At 32.0% G+C, this 19,592-nt stretch overlaps 1 protein-coding gene and 1 long non-coding RNA gene across 3 annotated transcripts in view; both read left to right on the top strand.

Moving 5' to 3' along the window:
- Positions 1 to 240: 240 nt before the first annotated feature.
- LOC146994128 (uncharacterized) overlaps positions 241 to 19,592 on the top strand; it is a 109,211-nt gene continuing 89,859 nt past the window's right edge. Inside the window, exons 1-2 of one of the 2 annotated variants that reach the window (XR_015044020.1) lie at positions 241 to 765; positions 16,884 to 17,136. This is a non-coding gene — a long non-coding RNA (uncharacterized LOC146994128). Of the gene's footprint in view, positions 766 to 14,477; positions 14,934 to 16,883; positions 17,137 to 19,592 lie in introns of those variants that run through there. The other variant, XR_015044019.1, reaches the window with a different exon arrangement.
- LOC146994130 (uncharacterized) lies at positions 1,079 to 5,272 on the top strand. Its single transcript, XM_085826868.1, has one exon. The coding sequence runs from the start codon at positions 1,277 to 1,279 to the stop codon at positions 2,906 to 2,908; it is 1,632 nt and encodes a 543-aa protein (XP_085682994.1). The 5' UTR covers positions 1,079 to 1,276; the 3' UTR covers positions 2,909 to 5,272.

Genomic DNA, 19,592 nt, shown 5'->3' with positions numbered 1-19,592 from the left:
AATTTTATGAGCTATCCCATACCCTTTTAATATGTAGATTCTCTGAATAATCACTCCATTTTATGTGTTTCAGTAAGCGCTTTTGTTAATATAGTTTTGCTTACAGAAAAATACACAAAAGAGAGATTTCTAAGATCAGGTTGTTTAAATAAAACACATTCTTAAAATATTTTCTTTATCGAATTTTATGTACATACAATACATGAAATAATAAGAAACCTAAATATCACCAAACATTTTCAAAAACACAAACAGCCAAGAAATTTTACAATACAGTAATGTTTATCAATTATTACTTTATTTAAAAGGGTATTAGAAAATCGAAAAGTTATTCGGTATCGGGATAGCAAGTTGAGTAGAATTTACAGTTGTATTTGTTTTAGAAATTGAAATTTAAATTAATCCTAATAAATATTGTACATTACTTCTCGCCTCTACGGTAAATTAAATATTATATCACATCAGCTTCCTCAAAATAATAAGCGAAAGAAAAGAAGAACGAACAAGTTACCATAACATTAACAAGCACATTCTGGTATACCAGTTTTGCACTAAAATTGCGTTTGGCGAAAGAGAAATGATGCCAAATGTTCCTGGCGCAACGGTCCTCTCTGATTGGTTAAATTTCTTCAGTTCCCGGCGGGTTTTAGCCGCCCGTTTTAGTCTCAACCCTTGTTTCTCGAAGGTCACGGTCAGACTCGCTTTCCCGTTTGCTATCGAGTGAAAAGAGTACCCCGACTGGTTTTTCCACATCGATCTTGACAGGTGTCCCATTATAATTTATTATCAAAACCAAAATTTTTAAAACTTATCATCAAATACAACGTTTGTAATCAAACATATATAATAATAATGTAACAAATAATTATAAACAAAACGCAAAATCGCTACTTTTGATTATAATTTGTAATGAGAAGTTGGGAGGATGTTAATAATACATTATTTATTTTAATGTTTATTATTTTGTATTTTAATTTTCCTGGCTCATGAGCAAGCCTCACTTTGATTTTGCTAGTAAAGTTTAGTAATTAGTGCTTGGCAATAATAATAGATATTCCAGTTTCAAGACGTTAGGGCATAGTAATTGTTGTCTTACGTGGTAATAGGGTTTTCGTTGAAACTGATTTTATTATTTGAATAATTACCGCAGTTATAGTTTTTTTAATGATAGAAGTCACATCTAAGCAGCCATATGCTTATTCACACAGGAGAGAAACCTCGTATGTGTGAAGTATGTAAGAAGTCATTTAAATGAAAGGATGATTTAAACAAGTATATGCTTAGTCACACAGGAGAGAAACCTCATGTGTGTGAAGTATGTATGAAGTCATTTAGTCAGAAGTCTACTTTAAACACCCATATGCTTATTCACACAGGAGACAAACATCATGTGTGTCAAGTATGTATGAAGTCATTTAGTCAGAAGTCTACTTTAAACACCCATATGCTTATTCACACAGGAGAGAAACCTTATGTGTGCGAAGTATGTAAGAAGTCCTTTAGTCAGAAGTCATATTTAAGCAGCCATATGCTTATTCACACAGGAGAGAAACCTCGTATGTGTGAAGTATGCAAGAAGTCATTTAAACGAAAGGATCAATTAAACGAGCATATGCTTAGTCACACAGGAGAGAAACCTCATGTGTGTAATGTATGTGAGATGTCATTTAAAGGAAAGAATGGTTTAAACAAGCATATGCTTAGTCACACAGGAGAGAAACCTCATGTGTGTGAAGTATGTATGAAGTCATTTAGTCAGAAGTCTACTTTAAACACCCATATGCTTATTCACACAGGAGAGAAACCTCATGTATGTGAAGTATGTAAGAAGTCCTTTAGTCAGAAGTCTACTTTAAATGCCCATATGCTTATTCACACAGGAGAGAAACCTCATGTGTGTGAAGTATGTATGAAGTCCTTTAGTCAGAAGTCTTATCTAAGGAGCCATATGCTTAGTCAGACAGGAGAGAAACCTAATGTGTGTGAAGTATGTAAGAAGTCATTTAAACGAAAGGATGATTTAAACAAGCATATGGTTATTCACACAGGAGAGAAACCTCATGTATGCGAAGTATGTAAAAAGTCCTTTAGTCAGAAGTCTCATCTAAGCAGCCATATACTTATTCTCACAGGAAAGAAACCTCATGTGTGTGAGGTATGTAAGAAATCATTTAAACAAAAGAGTGACATAAACAGGCATATGCTTAGTCACACAGGAGAGAAACCTCATGTGTGTGAAGTATGTATGAAGTCATTTAGTCGGAAGTCTACTTTAAACACCCATATGCTTATTCACACAGGAGAGAAACCTCATGTGTGTGAAGTATGCATGAAGTCCTTTAGTCAGAAGTCTCATCTAAGCAGCCATATGCTTAGTCACACAGGAGAGAAACCTCATGTATGTGAAGTATGTAAGAAGTCCTTTAGTCAGAAGTCTACTTTAAACACCCATATGCTTATTCACACAGGAGAGAAACCTCATGTGTGTGAAGTATGTAAAAAGTCCTTTAGTCAGAAGTCTCATCTAAGCAGGCATATACTTATTCACACAGGAAAGAAACCTCATGTGTGTGAGGTATGTAAGAAATCATTTAAACAAAAGTGTGACATAAACAGGCATATGCTTAGTCACACGGGAGGGAAACCTCATGTGTGTGAAGTATGTAAAAACTCCTTTAGTCTGAAGAGTAATTTAAACACTCATGCACATATTCACACAACCGAAAAACCTAATGTGTGTGAAGTATGCACGAAGTCATTTAAACAAAATGGTGATTTAAAGAAGCATAAGCTTAGTCACATAGGAGAGAAACCTCATGTGTGTGAAGTATGTATGAAGTCATTTAATCAGAAGAGTAGTTTAAACACTCATATACGTATTCACTCAGGAGAGAAGACTTGTGTATAAAGTATGGATAAATTCATTTTTAATAAAGGATTATTAAGATATGCATATCGACAGAAGAGGGAAATCTGTCGTGCGTAGAATTATTCATTTGGACAGCAGAATAATTTGAAAAAATATGCCTTGATCTAATCACAAGAAAAGCCTTCTGTCAGATGTTAAATTAGTATGAACATTTTATTTATCAATGTAGTAAAGATTTGTGTACACAGCGAAGAAATCTTTTTTTTTTTATGATGAAGTCAGTTTGAAACACAACAGTTGTCAGTATTAATTGATGGGAAAATTCTTGGTAATAAAAGAGCCATTTAGTGGCAGAGTTTTAGATTTAAAGGTACACTGGGTGCTGCTGATGCTGTGGACAGGTTTTAGAATTGTCATTTGATATAAATAAATCATAATCTAATTATTTTTTTTAAAAAGCAAAAAACTACGTTTATGCAAGTTTTATCTCAATTGCATTTTTAACTAATGCTGACTTGAAGCTATATTTGCTTATATATCCTACCTTAAAGACTCCTTAAAAACTACTTATTCCGACCTTGACTGAAAAAGGTGGGATTGTTGTTTTGTTCAGTATCTGCCATGATGTGTTTTGTGTTTCTTCCACCTTTTTGGAAATTTGAATTTTTGATCCTGGATATCACTTTTCAAAGATTTTCGAATCACTCATATTCAGTGTTACATCTGCTACCTAGCAAAATGCACTGTGGTGATATTATGATTGTTACCAATTTGACATACTTCTGAGATGCAATTCTGGAGCAGGGCGAAATGCTTCATCCCATAAGTGTATTGTAACTTGTATCTTCTTTGTGCTAAAGACATTTCAGAGTTTATCAATCAAAGCTATTGAATTAATGATAGAGATGCCTTTCTTTTCTTGTAATGAAATAATATATTAGGTGATTTCTTTATTGTGTTAAAATACTAAAGACCTGCAGTCAAACTAGGCAGTTCCATTTTTTTTTAGATATTTTTTATCTAATTAAATCTATTATCAGGAAATATTCTCAGTATGACTATGTAGCTGCAATATGAAATGTCTCGAGTCTATAACATTCTGAAAGGAGTATATGGTTATGACATTATACTGATAAAGAGAAATAAGGTCTTGTAAGATAAAATTCTTTCAAATCCTGGACATACCAAGTAGAGCAGTGCCATGTGTGTAAAGTACCTAAGAAGACATTTGAAAAAATGAATCAGTATTATGGTATTTCGATGCAAGTAAGAAACTCAAATATAGTACATATATATTCAAAAACTGGGTAGAAGTTAACAATTGAGTGCCCCTTGTTTTTTTTTTTTTTTTTTTTTTTTTTTTTTTTCGATTCCTTTTAAATGCTAAGATTGGTGCTAGGAAGGCACAATTTTAAGATAGTTGCTACACAAAACCAAAATAAGAAGTCAAAAAATTTCACAAACCTGGTGTCCATGTACATATCGCTCTATTTTCACTTAAAAGAATATTGGAGAATTGCACAAACTAGGCATTATTCACTGCCTTAGCTTTGCGCATGTATACATTGATCTATTTTCATTTACAAAAATCAGGAAGCTAAAACAAAGTTAAAACTATCATGGTAAACAGAAATGGGGTTTAATGGCCAAAACTGAACAAAATTTGTTGCTAATCAGAAGGCACCGAATTCTACACTAGAGTCAGAAACTTCTATGTTCTTTATGCAGTGTTGAAAGAAACTTGGGCTAATCTTTGGATTATGGTAACTTGGCAATTTTTCGGCGAAAATTTGGCGACCTACACTGCTAGTTTTTGTTTTTTGGACGCCATTTTGTTTTCACCAAGTAAAGGCATGTTTTTTTTTTTTTTTTTACTCAACATTTTCTCCAACAATCTGCTAGCCGAATTACGCTTATACTAGAACTTTTATGGAACAAAAATGCTTAATCATGACGAAGATTAGGTGCGAAATTGGGAGAAAGTGCAGAATCGCAAACTGCCTGCCGCGTTTTTAAGAATTGCACATACACGGTATCATCCATGTACGCGACTATTTCCACTTAAAAAACATCCCAGAAATGCACAAAATGGCACTCTTGACTTTATCCATGTACACTGCTTAAGTCTTAGCTAGTAACCTTTATCGCCTTACCAAAATGTTGCCAAACTACCTGTTACCATATTCCAAAGATTAGCCAAAAATACTTAAATTATGAAGATACTAAATTAAAATTTTTTTCAATATACGTATATCAAATTTTATATTTTAAATGTTTTCCCCCCTTGATGTTAATTAATATATGTGTTTAATGGAAGTATGAGAGGAATTTTGTAAATGCTTCAGTTTCTTTTTTTTTTTTTTTTTTTTTTAATATTTAGCACTTCAAGCATAGATATTTTAATATTTAGTCAGTAACTTCTTAAATTTATGCATGTAAGTTTTTGTTGCACAGACATAAGACATTTTTCATGATATGCTCATGAATTGAATGTAAAAAAATACCTACACAGCATGCATCTAATTCAGCATTCTGTGCAACTTTGTATGCATAAAGTAAGATGCAACTCTTTAGATATAAATATTAGGTATTCATCGGGTATCGTGATCAGATTCAGAAATGTATGCATACATAAATTTCTGAATCCTGTCCCAGTAGAAAAGGGGAACCAAATATTAACTAAAATAGCATTAGTCTCATTTACGTCGTTAATGCTGAAACATTTCCCTTGCTTTTACTACCGCAGACATCTCATTTGTGATATTGCTTTTTTTCTTGTTAAGTTCACCAATGGCTAATAAGCAGGGTTCTAAGCATAATATTAAGCATACTGTCAGCAGAAAGTACATGATATTGAGCATTAATGTGTCTTTTTAAACATGTTATTTGGCAAAAGCAGTGTGGCATAAAGCATATGGAATTTATATTTATGCCAGAAAAGAAAAAAGAACATGATATTAAGCATAGCAATAGCGGAAAATAATGATGTTAAACATGTATAAGTCTCATTTAGCTCATTAAACATGCAACTTAGTGCATATGCAGGTAAAATCCTAGTATACGGTGCAGCCTTGGGGCGCGATTTTGAAAATTATCGCTAACACCAAAAATGACCCAAACAACGTCTAACTATGCACTATATACATACTCAAACAACGTCTATGTATATACTATATATACACTATATACTAAGTATATACTATGTATATCTATATATATTCTTTGAATGACCTGTTTACTACTCATCGTGTATGTCCCGTTTTTATTGCTCATCATAAAGTCGCCAAAAGTAGCCAAATCCCGTGTGCACTGGATACTAGGATTAACCCCATATGCACTAAAGCTAGGGTGGGGAAAGAATATTAAGTGTATGTAAATGAAATTTGCCTTTTTAAACATAATATTTAATACAGTTCAGAGTCCGAAATCCGGACCTCAAAATTACCAACAACATTTACTCGTAGGCTTTACGCATGTGCGTTTGATTTCCCCCTCCACACATAATAAAACATCTAGAGAGTCACAATTCTTATTTTTACTTCGACACTAAATAAAATACCTTGATATTAAAGAAGCAATCATTTAAGCATAAATTTGTATGATACGCAGCAACGGAGCCAAATTACGGCTACTGCAATAATTTGGCTCCTTTGCTGTATATCCCCTTGGTATACATCTCGAAACTAAACATTCCACATAGATACATCGTTGATCTGATGCCAACCAAAACATGACAACTTGAATAATGACTCATGTAGCGATGCATAAGAATTTTTTTGTGTTATTAATTGAATAATAAATGAGCAGTTTCCCTTAGAAAGTCCTCCACAAAGGCACTTCCCTCATTAGGCAGATAGCCCTCGAGGTTTTGCCATAATCACACACACACAATTGAATAATAAATGAGTGTGATAACCTTTTATGTTGACATTATGCGTGGCGATTGTTACATATTAAATTAAATGAGCTAAAAAATGTTGACGGTGAAAAATTTACCAAAAATTCTTTCTATATGCTAAAAATAGATTTTGATAATACTCATAGACCCAAAGATTACATTTAGGACTATTTAAATTAAGAATAATGGATTTGTTGTTCACGTAAATCCAAAACCAGCGGCATCGAGTTGCAGAATTTAGGACCCACAGAGACTGCATCACGCGGTAAGATAGCTAGCGCGAACCCTCAATAAGGTATATGTATATATTGGAATATGGCCTGTTTATGTAGCAGTTTATTTTTTCAGAACTTTGATAAGTCTTAAGCATGTGCAAAAAATAGACATAAGTATAATAAATAACTAATACAATTCAGGCTTAATTGTCTCAGTGTGCGATAGAAAAATTTAACGGAATAACTTGCCGTTAGTTGCCAAGCTCATGATGCATATCAAATTATGCATAGTGAAGGATAGATAAATTTGATGATGATAGCCTCTAATTTTAAAAGTTTTTGGATATTCCAAACAAGGTGAAATTTTCCAATTAACGTATTTTCTAAATAAATGTGGAGAAGTGGTAATAAATGAAGATGATAAGAAAGAAGTTTTTCTTTGTGATGACAATGCTTCTCAATCATGAATCAATTAATGAATGGCAAAATCTGTAGTATGGTTCTAAATCCAGAAAATACCGCTACCGGAAGTGAAGAAAGCAGCAGAGAAGTTACTGAAAACGAGAAAATTTCAATTGACAAGTTAGTCGGAATTTTTGAAATAGCAGCTACAGGACTTCAACAGTGTAACTGAACAGGAGATATGTCTGTCTGTCTATGGAATTAAAGAGAATGTATTAGCACAAAAAGGAAGCAACTTACGTTAAAAGAAATGTCTAATAAGGTAAACAAATAAATATTAAGCTTTTTTGTAAATTTTGATACCCTTTACATCATAAGTACTTCATTATTTCATAAATCACGATTTTATATTTTTAATTGTATAATTTCTGCATGCCATCTTACCAGATTTAAATTGATGATCTAATATCTGGAATGATCCCAAATCTGGAATTGCTGAAGTCCCGATGAGTCCAGATTTTGGACATTGTACTGAACATGTAAATTTATGTTAAGAAGAAAAGCAAAACAACATGTAATTAAAAATTAACATAAAAATAAATGCTAATTATGGAAATTGTTTTGAATTAATTCTGTATTTGTAAAACAGTTACAAATACTTGTATACATACAACAATACTTCATTTGCCTTTTATTAAATTTCTCTGGCCATTTTTCCAAAAAGAAAACCGTTAAGAATAGTACATTGTCGGAAAACAATCGTATTTAAAACTTCCTACAGTGAGTCTTGCACATTATGTTTAATTTCATGTACAAGTATTCAAATGAGTGATCTGTTAGATTTTTAGATTGTGGACCACTTTATTGCAGCTTCACTATGGAAAAAGATAATGTTGAAATCATGCAAAATAATAATAAATTAGTGAAGAATAAATTATGTGTAGGAAGTCAATGAGGATTGTGATATAATGTGCAAATTGTGCATAGCAGTCAAGGAAAACAATGACAATACAAGAAAAATGGGGTAACAGTTTACAATTGTGTACACCTTGTTATTTTGGTGCTTTCTTTATGATGCCAATATCAGCATCAGAAAAGCACAATTTCAAGATGCCCACTACATGAAACCAAAATAAGAAGTCAAAGAATTGCACAAACTGTATGTCTATGTACATATCAATCTATTTTCACTTTAAAAAAATCAGAGAATCGCACAAGCTAGGCATTGTGCACTTCCTTAACTTTGTCCATGTGCACATCAATCTATTTTCACTTAAATAAAGTCAGTAAGCTAAAAGTTAAAACTATCATGGTGACCAGAATAGGGGTTTTATCGCCAAAATCAATCAAAATTTCTTGCCAATTGAAAGGGCAGCCAATTCTACACTAGAGTCAAGAAATGTTTTTTTTTTTTTTTATATACTAAGTAAGGCACACAGACAAGATTTATTTGAAGTATTTCATATGGCATTTTTCAAAAGTATTGTGAAAATTGTCTTCACTATTTGCTGTAAATGCAGTACAAAGTGTGATGTTGCGATTCCGCATTTGGAATTTTTCCGAATGTTAGAACATCTTCCTAAATCTAGTAAGAGGGCAGTTGGGAATGATAAAATTAAAAGTGTGAAATAATGACTCATCAAATAATAAAGCATTTATTATCTAAATGGTATAAAAATTTACAAAAAACAAAGCTTCATATTTATTTGTTCACTTTATTAAGCATATTTTTCACTGTAAGTTGTTTTGTTTTTGTGTTGATGGAAAAAACATATTTCGGGGCCCAATTTGATGAAAGTTGTGATTTTTTTTTTTTTTTTTTTTTTTTTTTTTTTTTGGTGCTATTCCTGTTTCTGTGCAGTGCCCTTTCAAGTAAAATGTCATCCAAAACATAGTTAAAACAAAAAAGTATAATCTAAATAAACTGCATTTTAAATCAAAATAAAACACGAATATACAGATTATCTAATCTGTGCAGTATGGAAAACAAATGTCGACTTGCTTTATTTCGAAATTGTGTCTTTGGAGTGTTTTGTACAAAATTCCTTAACAGCATCCAAAAACGGTTTAAAATTATTTGAACTGGAATCTGTATACTACCATCAGCACATAATTTAACCAAAGTAAGAATAAAAATATCCTTTGTAGTGTCGGACTGTCAGTGGCATTTCTTTTTAAAATCCCTTTTTATTACTCAGGTGATCTTCAGTAAAACTCTCTCGTGGCACCTACACATAACCCCTTAATTTCTCGAAACAGTGTACTTTCAATAGATAACAAGTTGCTTATTTATAAAATTGTATTGCATCTCATACTATGCATATTCATGTAAATCATATAGGAAAAAGTTACAGCAGGCACAAAATTGTGCCCTAAGACAGATCTCCAACTTGCCCTGGTACGATCGAAATCAAAAACTTCATGATGAATTAGGCAATTGAACAAGTGAAATATTTTTATGCTAACCTCTCAAGTATGAGCAACCCCATTATAAGGGTTTACGATTATGATTGGAATGATCCAAATAATTGTAAACGGCCTATGGCCATACTTAGTACACATATTATTTGTTGACATGCTTTACCTGTACTGTGCATTTGTGACTTATGTTATAATTTAAGTGCACCAGTTGACTCACAGTACCTGTGTTGAATGTACATATTATATGCATCTCTAGATTCAGGTTAAAGCCAGCTCGTTTTCCCTTTCTCAGCTTTTGCAGATGGCATTATGGTCTCGAAACTCGGCGAACATTTTATTTCTTCTAGAATTAACAGTTATCTCACTCTCCTTTTGCTAAAAAATAATAATATAATAATTTGACATAAATATATATATTTTATGTTATTTACTCATGACAACATTCGAGACAACCTACATGTTCGACAAGGCGTAGGGTTCTTGACCCAGGCACCCTGGTGCTACACCGTTTCCATGTGAGTGAGAAACGATATGGTTCATTAGAGAAATATCTGCATATACATACAGCAAAAAAAACTGATGTGTAAGGCATGTAAGAGTTCATTTGGATGAAAGGACATTTTAAATATGCATATTCTTAATCACACAGGGAAAAAAACCTCACGTGTGTGAGGTATATAACAAGTCATTTGTTCCCACTAGTTATTTAAACAATCATATACTTATTCATAAATGCGAGAAACCTCATATATGTGAGATATGTAATCAGACATTTACTGAAAAAGGAACTTTAAAAAACCCATCTGCTTAGTTACACAGAAGAAAAACCTCATGTGTGTGAGATATGTAATAAGTCATTTAAAAACCCATATGCTTATTCACACAGGAGAGAAAACTTATGTGTCTGATGTATGTAACAAATCGTTTGCTGGAACTGATCATTTAAAATCCCATATGCTTATTCACACAGGAGAGAAATATGTGAGTTTATGCATGTGAGGAATGTAACAGGTCGTTTACTTTAAAAGGTGATTTAAAAAGACATATACTTATTGGCACAAGAAAGAAATGTTTTGTGTGTTAGTTATGTAACAAGTCACTTACTCAAAAAGGAAATTTAAAGAGACATATGCTTAATCACATAGGAGAGAGACCTCATGTGTGTGAGGTATGTAACAAGTCATTTACTCTAAAAGAGAATTTAAACAGATATATGCTAATTCACACAGGAGAGAGACCTCAAGAGTGTGAGATATGAAATAAGTTATTTGCTGACAAATGTACTTTAAACAAAGATGTACTTATCCACACCTGAGAGAAACCTTATGTATATGATATATGTAATTAGTCATTTACTCACAAACATAGTTTAAACAAAAATGTACTTATCCACACAGGAGAGAAACCTCATGTGTGTAATATATGTGAGGAGTTCTTTACTCACAAACATCTTTTAAACAACCATATACTTATTCACAAGGAGAGAAACTCTATGAGTTACATGTGTAAGAAATCGCTTAGATGTTATAAAAATTGAAAGTTGGATGCCTACAAATAATAGAAGGCTAGTGTCTTTTGTTTAAAAGCTAGATTAACAAGAAAGTTTACTCATCTGTGCAGTAATGACTTGACCGTGCTATAAAGAAATGTCTTTCTATGAGGTGTATTTAACTTGTCTTTTCATATCAATTCTGAATAAATCATTTGTTTGTTTCCACAAGATTAAAACTTCATGTTTGCGAGATAAGTCACAAGACATTTTATCATCATGTTAGTGCGAAATACAACAGACTTATTTTTCATGAAATCTGTTCCTGAAAATCATACCATTAGTATATCTCACTACATGTGTTTTCTGTGCAATATGTATTAGTATTTCATATCACATATGCAGGCTGATTAAAGTATTGCTGATTTAAAGCAATTCTTATTCTTGGTATTTAATTAGAAATGAAAGATTTAAAACAGCGTGTTCGAATAGTGAAAAGGTAATGACTGCTTATAATGTTTTGAATCAAGAAATTGTATTCACGTCGCATTCCTCCCATTCAGATAATGTCATGAAATGTTGAATATTTTCATATGACTGGAAATTTCATTCACATTTTGCACTGTAATCCACTTTTCCCTGCATTTTTATAAAAAGTATGGAATGTGAAATATCTTGTTTTGTGATAACTTTGGTACTGCAGGATTTAAGTAGTTCTATCTTCCTTGTTAACTTCTGGAACTGCTTTTTTAATGTTGAGAATGCTTAGAATTTAGATTTCAGTAAGCTTATGTGTTCAGTGTCATATATTTAAAATGTTAATTTTGGACTATGAGTTTGATGGTCCAGTGCAGCTTGTAGTGTCTTTGAACAAAGTCAGAATTTCTTGAGGTTTTCTTTTTCTGTGGTAGTGCATAATCATTCTTCCAGCAACCATGGGTATAATAATTCTTCAGTTTAGCAATTCTGCCATTTAGTGTGTTTCGTTTTTGTTGTATTTCAAAGTCGAACAGTTTTTGTAAACAAATAGTGGTCTTTTTTGCCTAAAACTAAACTATGGCCTTGCAGCATTTGCAAGCAATGGAAAATATTGGTGTAAAATTTCTGCAAGAACACGAAAATTTTGCTGAAAATTTTCGAAATACAACAACGAGGAAATTATTTTCCTCCATACTCGAGTGTTGCACGAACCCAGTTTTTTAGCAGTTCTACCATTTTTTTATGCAAAAACAGATAGCTTTGTCCTTGAGGAGGAGAAAATTGCAAAAGAATAACGGAAAGATTTGAAGAAGCATGTATTTTATTTTTTTTATTCATTGCTTATTTAATAATTCAAATTTGTATTTTCAAGTATGTTTTGTTTTGCTATATTGATAATGTTGTACCAATTTATAATAAATATTGACAGTTTGGGTATCTTTCTGGAATAAAGGTGTGAAAACCACGAACTTGCACCCAATAAGTAACTTTTCATGTGTAAAAAATCCGAAAATTGTGCAAAGATTATTTCTTTATTATATTACTACCTTTTTTTTTTTTTTTTTTTTTTTTTTTGCTCATGGGTCCATGCAAATGTTTCAGATACGTTTGTACTAATATGTGTCTGTTTATTGTCTATTATTAAGTATTCAGTTTTGACATCTGATTCCTGTGGAATTTGCTGACTTTCATTTTACCACCTTCAAATTCTGAAGAATGGGTTAATATTTTATTACCCTGTGCGTGCTGTAGCTCTTAAGTTCATTTTATTAAACTCAGTTGTTCTTGTGCTAACAAAAAATTTAATTATAGTTCTGAAATTAGATATGAAAATGTTTCTCAGCTTCGATAACAGCTGAGTTAATGATTGAATCAATTTGTGCATATATCAATGCTATAGAAAAATCCCATGTGCATATATAACCAAAAAGCATTTGGAAATATCTTTGTAATGTAAGAAACAGTTATTTACTAAATACGTTTTTAAGGAACATTTTTTTAAGTTATATTATTTTTGAAAAATTTTCTAACAAGACATAATTTTTAATTTTCAAAGGCACATACTAGTGTTTGATATGCATTAACACTTATGTACCAAAGTAATCTCTCATATTTATTGTGTAATTCCTGCTTTGTTTGGAAGTGTTTGTACAAATCAACCTTATGATAAATGGGAGCTTAAATTTGTTATGAAATTTACTGAGGCAAAATATTTCAAGTATAATGGAACTTAAGACTATGAAAGCATTTGCCAAATTTCATGCTTTATTGTCTCTTTTGTTATTTCAACTCAAGACACATTTTGTATTAGAATTATATTCAGTTGATGTTCGCAAACAGGTCTCGTAACAGAAATAAGAATTGTGATCAGGCAAAGTTGTATAGTTTTAAAAGAATGTAACTTTGCCAAGTCCTTTTAATTTTATTTCATGGGATTGATTGCAGTAACATCTGTTTTAGTTGGCTTGTTTTATATAATGAATCTTGTTTTTTCTTGTAATTATAACTATAATTTTTTTATCATTATTAAGGCTTAAAAGTTGAAGAAATAAATGTATTGAATTTAAGGAGATATTTAAATGCAAGAATTCTAATATTTGTATTATGAAAGTTTGTAATTGCATGCTTTAAATACCTTTTAAATATCTGAAAAGATTGTTTTGTTTTAAATCAAATATTAACTAATATGTCTATACCATATCTATAAAAAGTAGGTTATGGAATGAGTTTTGTCAGTGCCACCTGATACAAGTTCTTTAAAATCAACTTTTCACAAAATAGCTGTAAATCGACTTATTAATTTATTTTTAAAGCATCAAGCATAAGTGTAAAAGTAAAGAATTTTGTGAAAAATTCTCTCAAGGGCACAGTCAGGAAATGAGTTTGGTAGATAGCCAGTGTTGCACTCTACTCAACCTCTGATGTCTTTCTAAGGCAAAACAGATCACTGTATGCTTGGGGAGAAGAGTAGCGGAAAAAGATTTTTAAAAAAATGAATGTAAATGTCTTATTCTTTTAATGTACTATCACATAATCCTTATTTAATAATTAAAATTTGTATTTTCATTTTCTGAAATATATTCTATTTTTATGTTTTGTTCAGGAACTTAATGAGAAATTCTGTTAGTTTGGGAATCTTTCTAAAACACGAAAGTATACAAAAACCACCACCATCCAACCAATAAGTGACTTTTACATTTTAATCTAATAAAAAATGACAAATTGCACCAAGATGGTTTTGTTAAAATGGAAGTACCAAAATTTGTTTTAATATTTTGTCTTTTGAATTTCATAAGTAATCAGGGGCAATGATTAGACATTATTCACTGTAAAAAAATATGGGTTGATCTTTACAATATGGTAACTGGTAGTTTGGCGACATTTTGGAGGCGATAAAGGTTACTACCTGGCACATTGGTAATAATGTGAGCAGTACTCAGTTCCGATTACGCATTATTTTGTGTGAGGGAAATGAGAGATCATGGGATATGTCATGTGATATTAATGGACGAATTACGGTTCTTTAATCGGAAAAGGGGGGAAATCGGGAAAAAATCTGGAAATTTTGTATTTGGCTTTATTCTGTGTTGTGTGAAACAGTGTTCGTGAATTTTTGGATCCCATGGCCGTAACTAAAGTGAATTCGAAATGGGTATTTATGTATGTATTAATTTAATGTGTGTGCTCATTTATATTTTAAGTAGTGTTTTTCAATTTAATTATATTTTAATTAAATGATAGTTATTTTGTGAATTTTATGTTTGTAGGAATTTGGTATACGTTTTAGTTGAAGTAAACGTGCATGGAAATAATTTAAATATCTGACAATAAGTATTTGTAATGGTTGCGGTATGAATTCGTTGGTGACGTGTATAATGTAATAGATGATTTAGAGGTAAAAGTTTTTGGATATTTTATTTATTTTATATGTGGAAATGTTCATTACTTTTTCGCGATCAGATAATTTCATATATGTTCTTTTTACTGGGTTTAAAGATTGAGAAAATTGTCATGTATTTTCGTGAAATTTTTCTAATTTATGAGAAAAAAGCAGTGTACATGGATATAGTGAAGGGTGTGCGCAATGCCATTTTTGTGCAATTCTGGGATGTTTTTTAAGTAAAAATAAGTCGGCGTGTACATGGTTTAGTGATATTTTAATTAAATGATAGTTATTTTGTGAATTTTATGTTTGTAGGAATTTGGTATACATTTAAGTTGAAGTAAACGTGCATGGAAATAATTTAAATATTTGATACTAAGTATTTGTAATGCTTGCGGTATGAATTCGTTGGTGACGTGTATAGATGATTTAGAGGTAAAAGTTTTTGGATATTTTATTTATTTTATATGTGGAAATGTTCATATTTGGAAAGGGTAAATACTTTTTCGCGATCAGGTAATTTCATATATGTTCTTTTTACCGGGTTTAAAGATTGAGAAAATTGTCATGTATTTTCGTGAAATTTTTCTAATTTATGAGAAAAAAGCAGTGTACATGGATATAGTGAAGTGTGTGCGCAATGCCATTTTTGTGCAATTCTGGGATGTTTTTTTAAGTAAAAATAAGTCGGCGTGTACATGGTTTATGTGTATGTGTTATTTTGAAAAACGCGTAAGGAGTATGGTATTGTGCACTTTTTCCCAATTTTGCAGTGAATGTTTGTCATGATTAAGCAGTTTTGTTAGATAAAATTTCTAGCATAAGTGTAATTCGGCTAGTAGATTGTTGGCAGAAGTGTTCAGTAGATAAAAAGAAAAGAAACATGTCTTTACTTCGTGAAGACAAAATGGCGGCGGGGAAAAAAAATAGAGGGTTGCTGTAGGAGAGTTGGTCGCCAAATTTTCGCCAAAAAAACGCCAAGTTACCATAATGTAAAGATCAACCAAAATATGTTTTTCTACACAATAAGCTTTTATGGTGAAATTTACCTGCCTGTAATAATCAAAATAATGCATATAAGTGTTTCTACAAACACATACAATGGAGATTTATTCATAAATAAATTTGTATCAGAACACACATGCGATCATACTATCTCATACCGACAAACACAGTATTTATTTATATGTATGAGTATTTACAAAAGTATTTTAAGTATTTAGAGTTTCATGCAGAATACAACTAACCATACAAACAGAAATAGTTCATTATTAATTACATATTTTGTTGTTTGTATTAGTACTTAACTGATACAGAGTGTAATACTAAACAGCTGCTTATACTGGGTAATATCTATCAGACAAATTACCTTAGTGTAAATACATAAAATCGACGTATGTACAAAATACTTGTATTAGAATGTGTTTAATATTTAAAAGGTCAAGCTAAGCACAAAATTATAAATAATTTGAGTATTAATTATAAAACTTAATGGTCCTACTAGTTATAGGCACTAATTGATTGTAAACAAATAACTATCAGATAAATGTATTTACATACAGAATTATAAATGCATATATCAGAGATATATACACATATTTAAATTAGCATTTCAATAAGTACTTTTGTCTGCGAGATGAAATACATGTTGCATCATTTTTATTCTTTCCTGTGTTTAGAAACAGATATCCGAAGTCAAAATTTTCCTCTTTTTTCGCTTTCTTCAGGAAGTGTCTACAAGTACGACGTCGGACGGTTAGCTCAAACATGCTAAAAATCAAGGAGCTTAGAATAGAAGGAGGGAAGGTTCAACTCAAACGGGGAAGCTTGGCGGCCATCTTCCTGTTATCACCGTGACTTGTGCAAGGAAGTCTGTCATTGCAACATTTTTTTCTTTTCTTTTTGAAGCATGTCAGCTTGTATTGCATATGGATGCATAAATAGATTCTCGAAAAAAATTCCGGGCATTATTTTTCACACGTAAGTATTAATTTTCTTTTTTTTTTTTTTTTTTTTATGTAATATGACAACTATGTCAAAAAATATCACAATGTCATGTGGTTTTCTTTCCAGATGTGAAAAAAAGGACTTAAAATAGGTTATTTAATATAACTATAATCAAAATATTTTAAATACATTTTAATGTTTCTGTTTATAGCTGGTATCTTCGTTCCTTAAGATACAATGCTATATGGTAGGATTTAAATTGTATAATTTGAACGTTTTAGTTAATTCGTTTTATAACTTTCATGAAAAGTAAGAAATCAATTGTTACTATTTTTATTAATTGTAAAGGTGTTAAATAAAGCAATGCTTTTCTTTATATATTAATTATTCTTCATTTTTTAAAGTTAAGATAAACTGTTCTGTTGTTAAAAATTTTTTGTATAAACTTACAAATTTCTGAGCAGTATAGTGATAAAATTAAGTAAAATATTTACACAATTGAACATGTGGAAAGATGTATCCAAAAACTTATATAGGTGTATTTCTGTAATTCAACTTAATTAAAGGCAGTTTCTTTGAGATTAATAAATATGAAATGCGCATAAACTGAAATCAATGAATTCACATAAATCTGTTTTATTTTATTAAGATTTATTTTCTAACCTAAGCGAATCCGTGAAATATGCAGAAACATCATTTTTTAAAGGCTTTAATGTTATGCGTATGCTTTTAGATTTCGAACTATTTCTTAACAATTTGCTGTACATAGTAAATTATGGATATCATCTTTATTACTTTAAAGCAAAAACTCAACAATAGCGGGGGATTTCATTATAAATTTAACATAATTTTACTGGAAAATAAATGCACGGAACAGCTTAGAAACACGTACATGTCACTGCCGTAATGCAATGTTTTGAAGTCACAAACATGGACGCCGCTTGTTCGGCGGAGTTTCATTCCCCGATAGTGGAGGAAACTGCGAACCCTCCGTCCTTCTATTCTAACCTCCTTGGTAAAAATGCTAGGTCAGCTCTAAACAAAGAATATGTATTGTACATAGACTTTCTTTGCTCTAAATCCCCGAACGTGCAGGAAGATCACGTGATCGTCGCTTCATGCGTAAGACGACGTCACAACGAAGCTCCGCCCAGCATCAACAACTTCGTTCGATGTAAACATGGTTCGCAACTTTATTCGGAAAACTGAAATAAGCCTTTGTACATATCTGTGAATATATATGTTTGAACGATTTCGAGCATTATACAACTGAATGGCTAGGTTATGTTTCTCCGTATAACAAAGCGAAAGAATAAATAGTGATAATTTTTTAGATTGGTCTTATATAGAAAACGTAGCGCACGTAAAAAAATCTTCAGTAAGATATTCTAGTATCAGATAATTTTAGTCTTATTTTTACTTGCGATTGCCTTTTCAAGTTCACTGATTAAGCCAAACTTAGCAAAACTAGGCAAATTTAGTCTATAAATTTCTCTTTCAAAGAATATTCAGAATAAACCTGGGATTATGGTAACCTCACAGTAAGATTAATAATTTAATTGACAATGGAACTGTGTTTGAATAAAAAATACAGGAGCGGGGCCATACCATTAAGGCCGATCGTTATTGTGCCACATTAACGAAATTGCGTAAGCCATCCGACGCAAATGGCCTGGATTACTGAGCAAAGGCGTCATTCTTCGGCATGACAATGCCAGACTCCATACAGTTCGCCAGACTCAGGAATTGCTGCAAAGGTTCAAGTGGGAGGTCTGGAATCACCCCCCATACAGCCCCGATTTGCCTCCAAGTGACTATTTCATTTTTCCGGCGTTGAAGCGATACTTATCCGGAACAAGGTTCACCTCAGACGATGCAGTGAAAACAGCTGCCGAGAAATGGCTCAATGAGCAGGGCCCTGATTACTACCAAGACGGGATAAACAAGTTGGTCGAACGTTCTGACGAATGCCTAAACAGGTTTGGCGACTATGTGGAAAAGTGAAAGCCAGGTGTGTCTCTTGATTCCCATTTGTATCTTGTTTCTATTGTTAATAAATACTTTTTCATTTGCCTTGTAAACTTTTTTTGGATCACCCCTCGTACGTTAATCCTTTTCGTTATTTTAAAAGCCCAAGGACTTAATTTAATGACTGTATGCTTCGAAGAAATTTGTTTCTGCGTGACAGAATACTGGAGACGTGATCCTGCCCTGGTAATTTCCTTTCAGGAAATATCGTCTACACTCCAGAACACCATCCAAGCGGGCGTAGCGTAGCTGTCCAATCCGTGCTTTATGCATAATGTGAGACGAAAGAAACGCTCGGTCAATAAAAAGTAGGATGTCATCTTTGCAACCGAGCATGACAACGGTCGCAGCGGTTAAAATCGTTGGGGTGTTCCCTCTGCTCAGTCAGTCAGCCAGCAGAGGACCGTATGGAGCCACTCCCCCAAAGAAAGCCTCATACCTAAGCATGTTGAGACCCCACT

This window comes from Stegodyphus dumicola, chromosome 11 (assembly GCF_044657685.1).
Source record: "Stegodyphus dumicola isolate Sdum_Otavi_A_Nest chromosome 11, ASM4465768v1".
Lineage (NCBI taxonomy): Eukaryota > Metazoa > Arthropoda > Arachnida > Araneae > Eresidae > Stegodyphus > Stegodyphus dumicola.
This window is presented reverse-complemented; position numbering and strand designations above follow the sequence as displayed.

Excerpts from the sequence above, each read along its gene's own strand:
- LOC146994130 (XM_085826868.1), top strand. The coding sequence starts at position 1,277 with ATGCTTAGTCACACAGGAGAGAAACCTCATGTGTGTGAAGTATGTATG.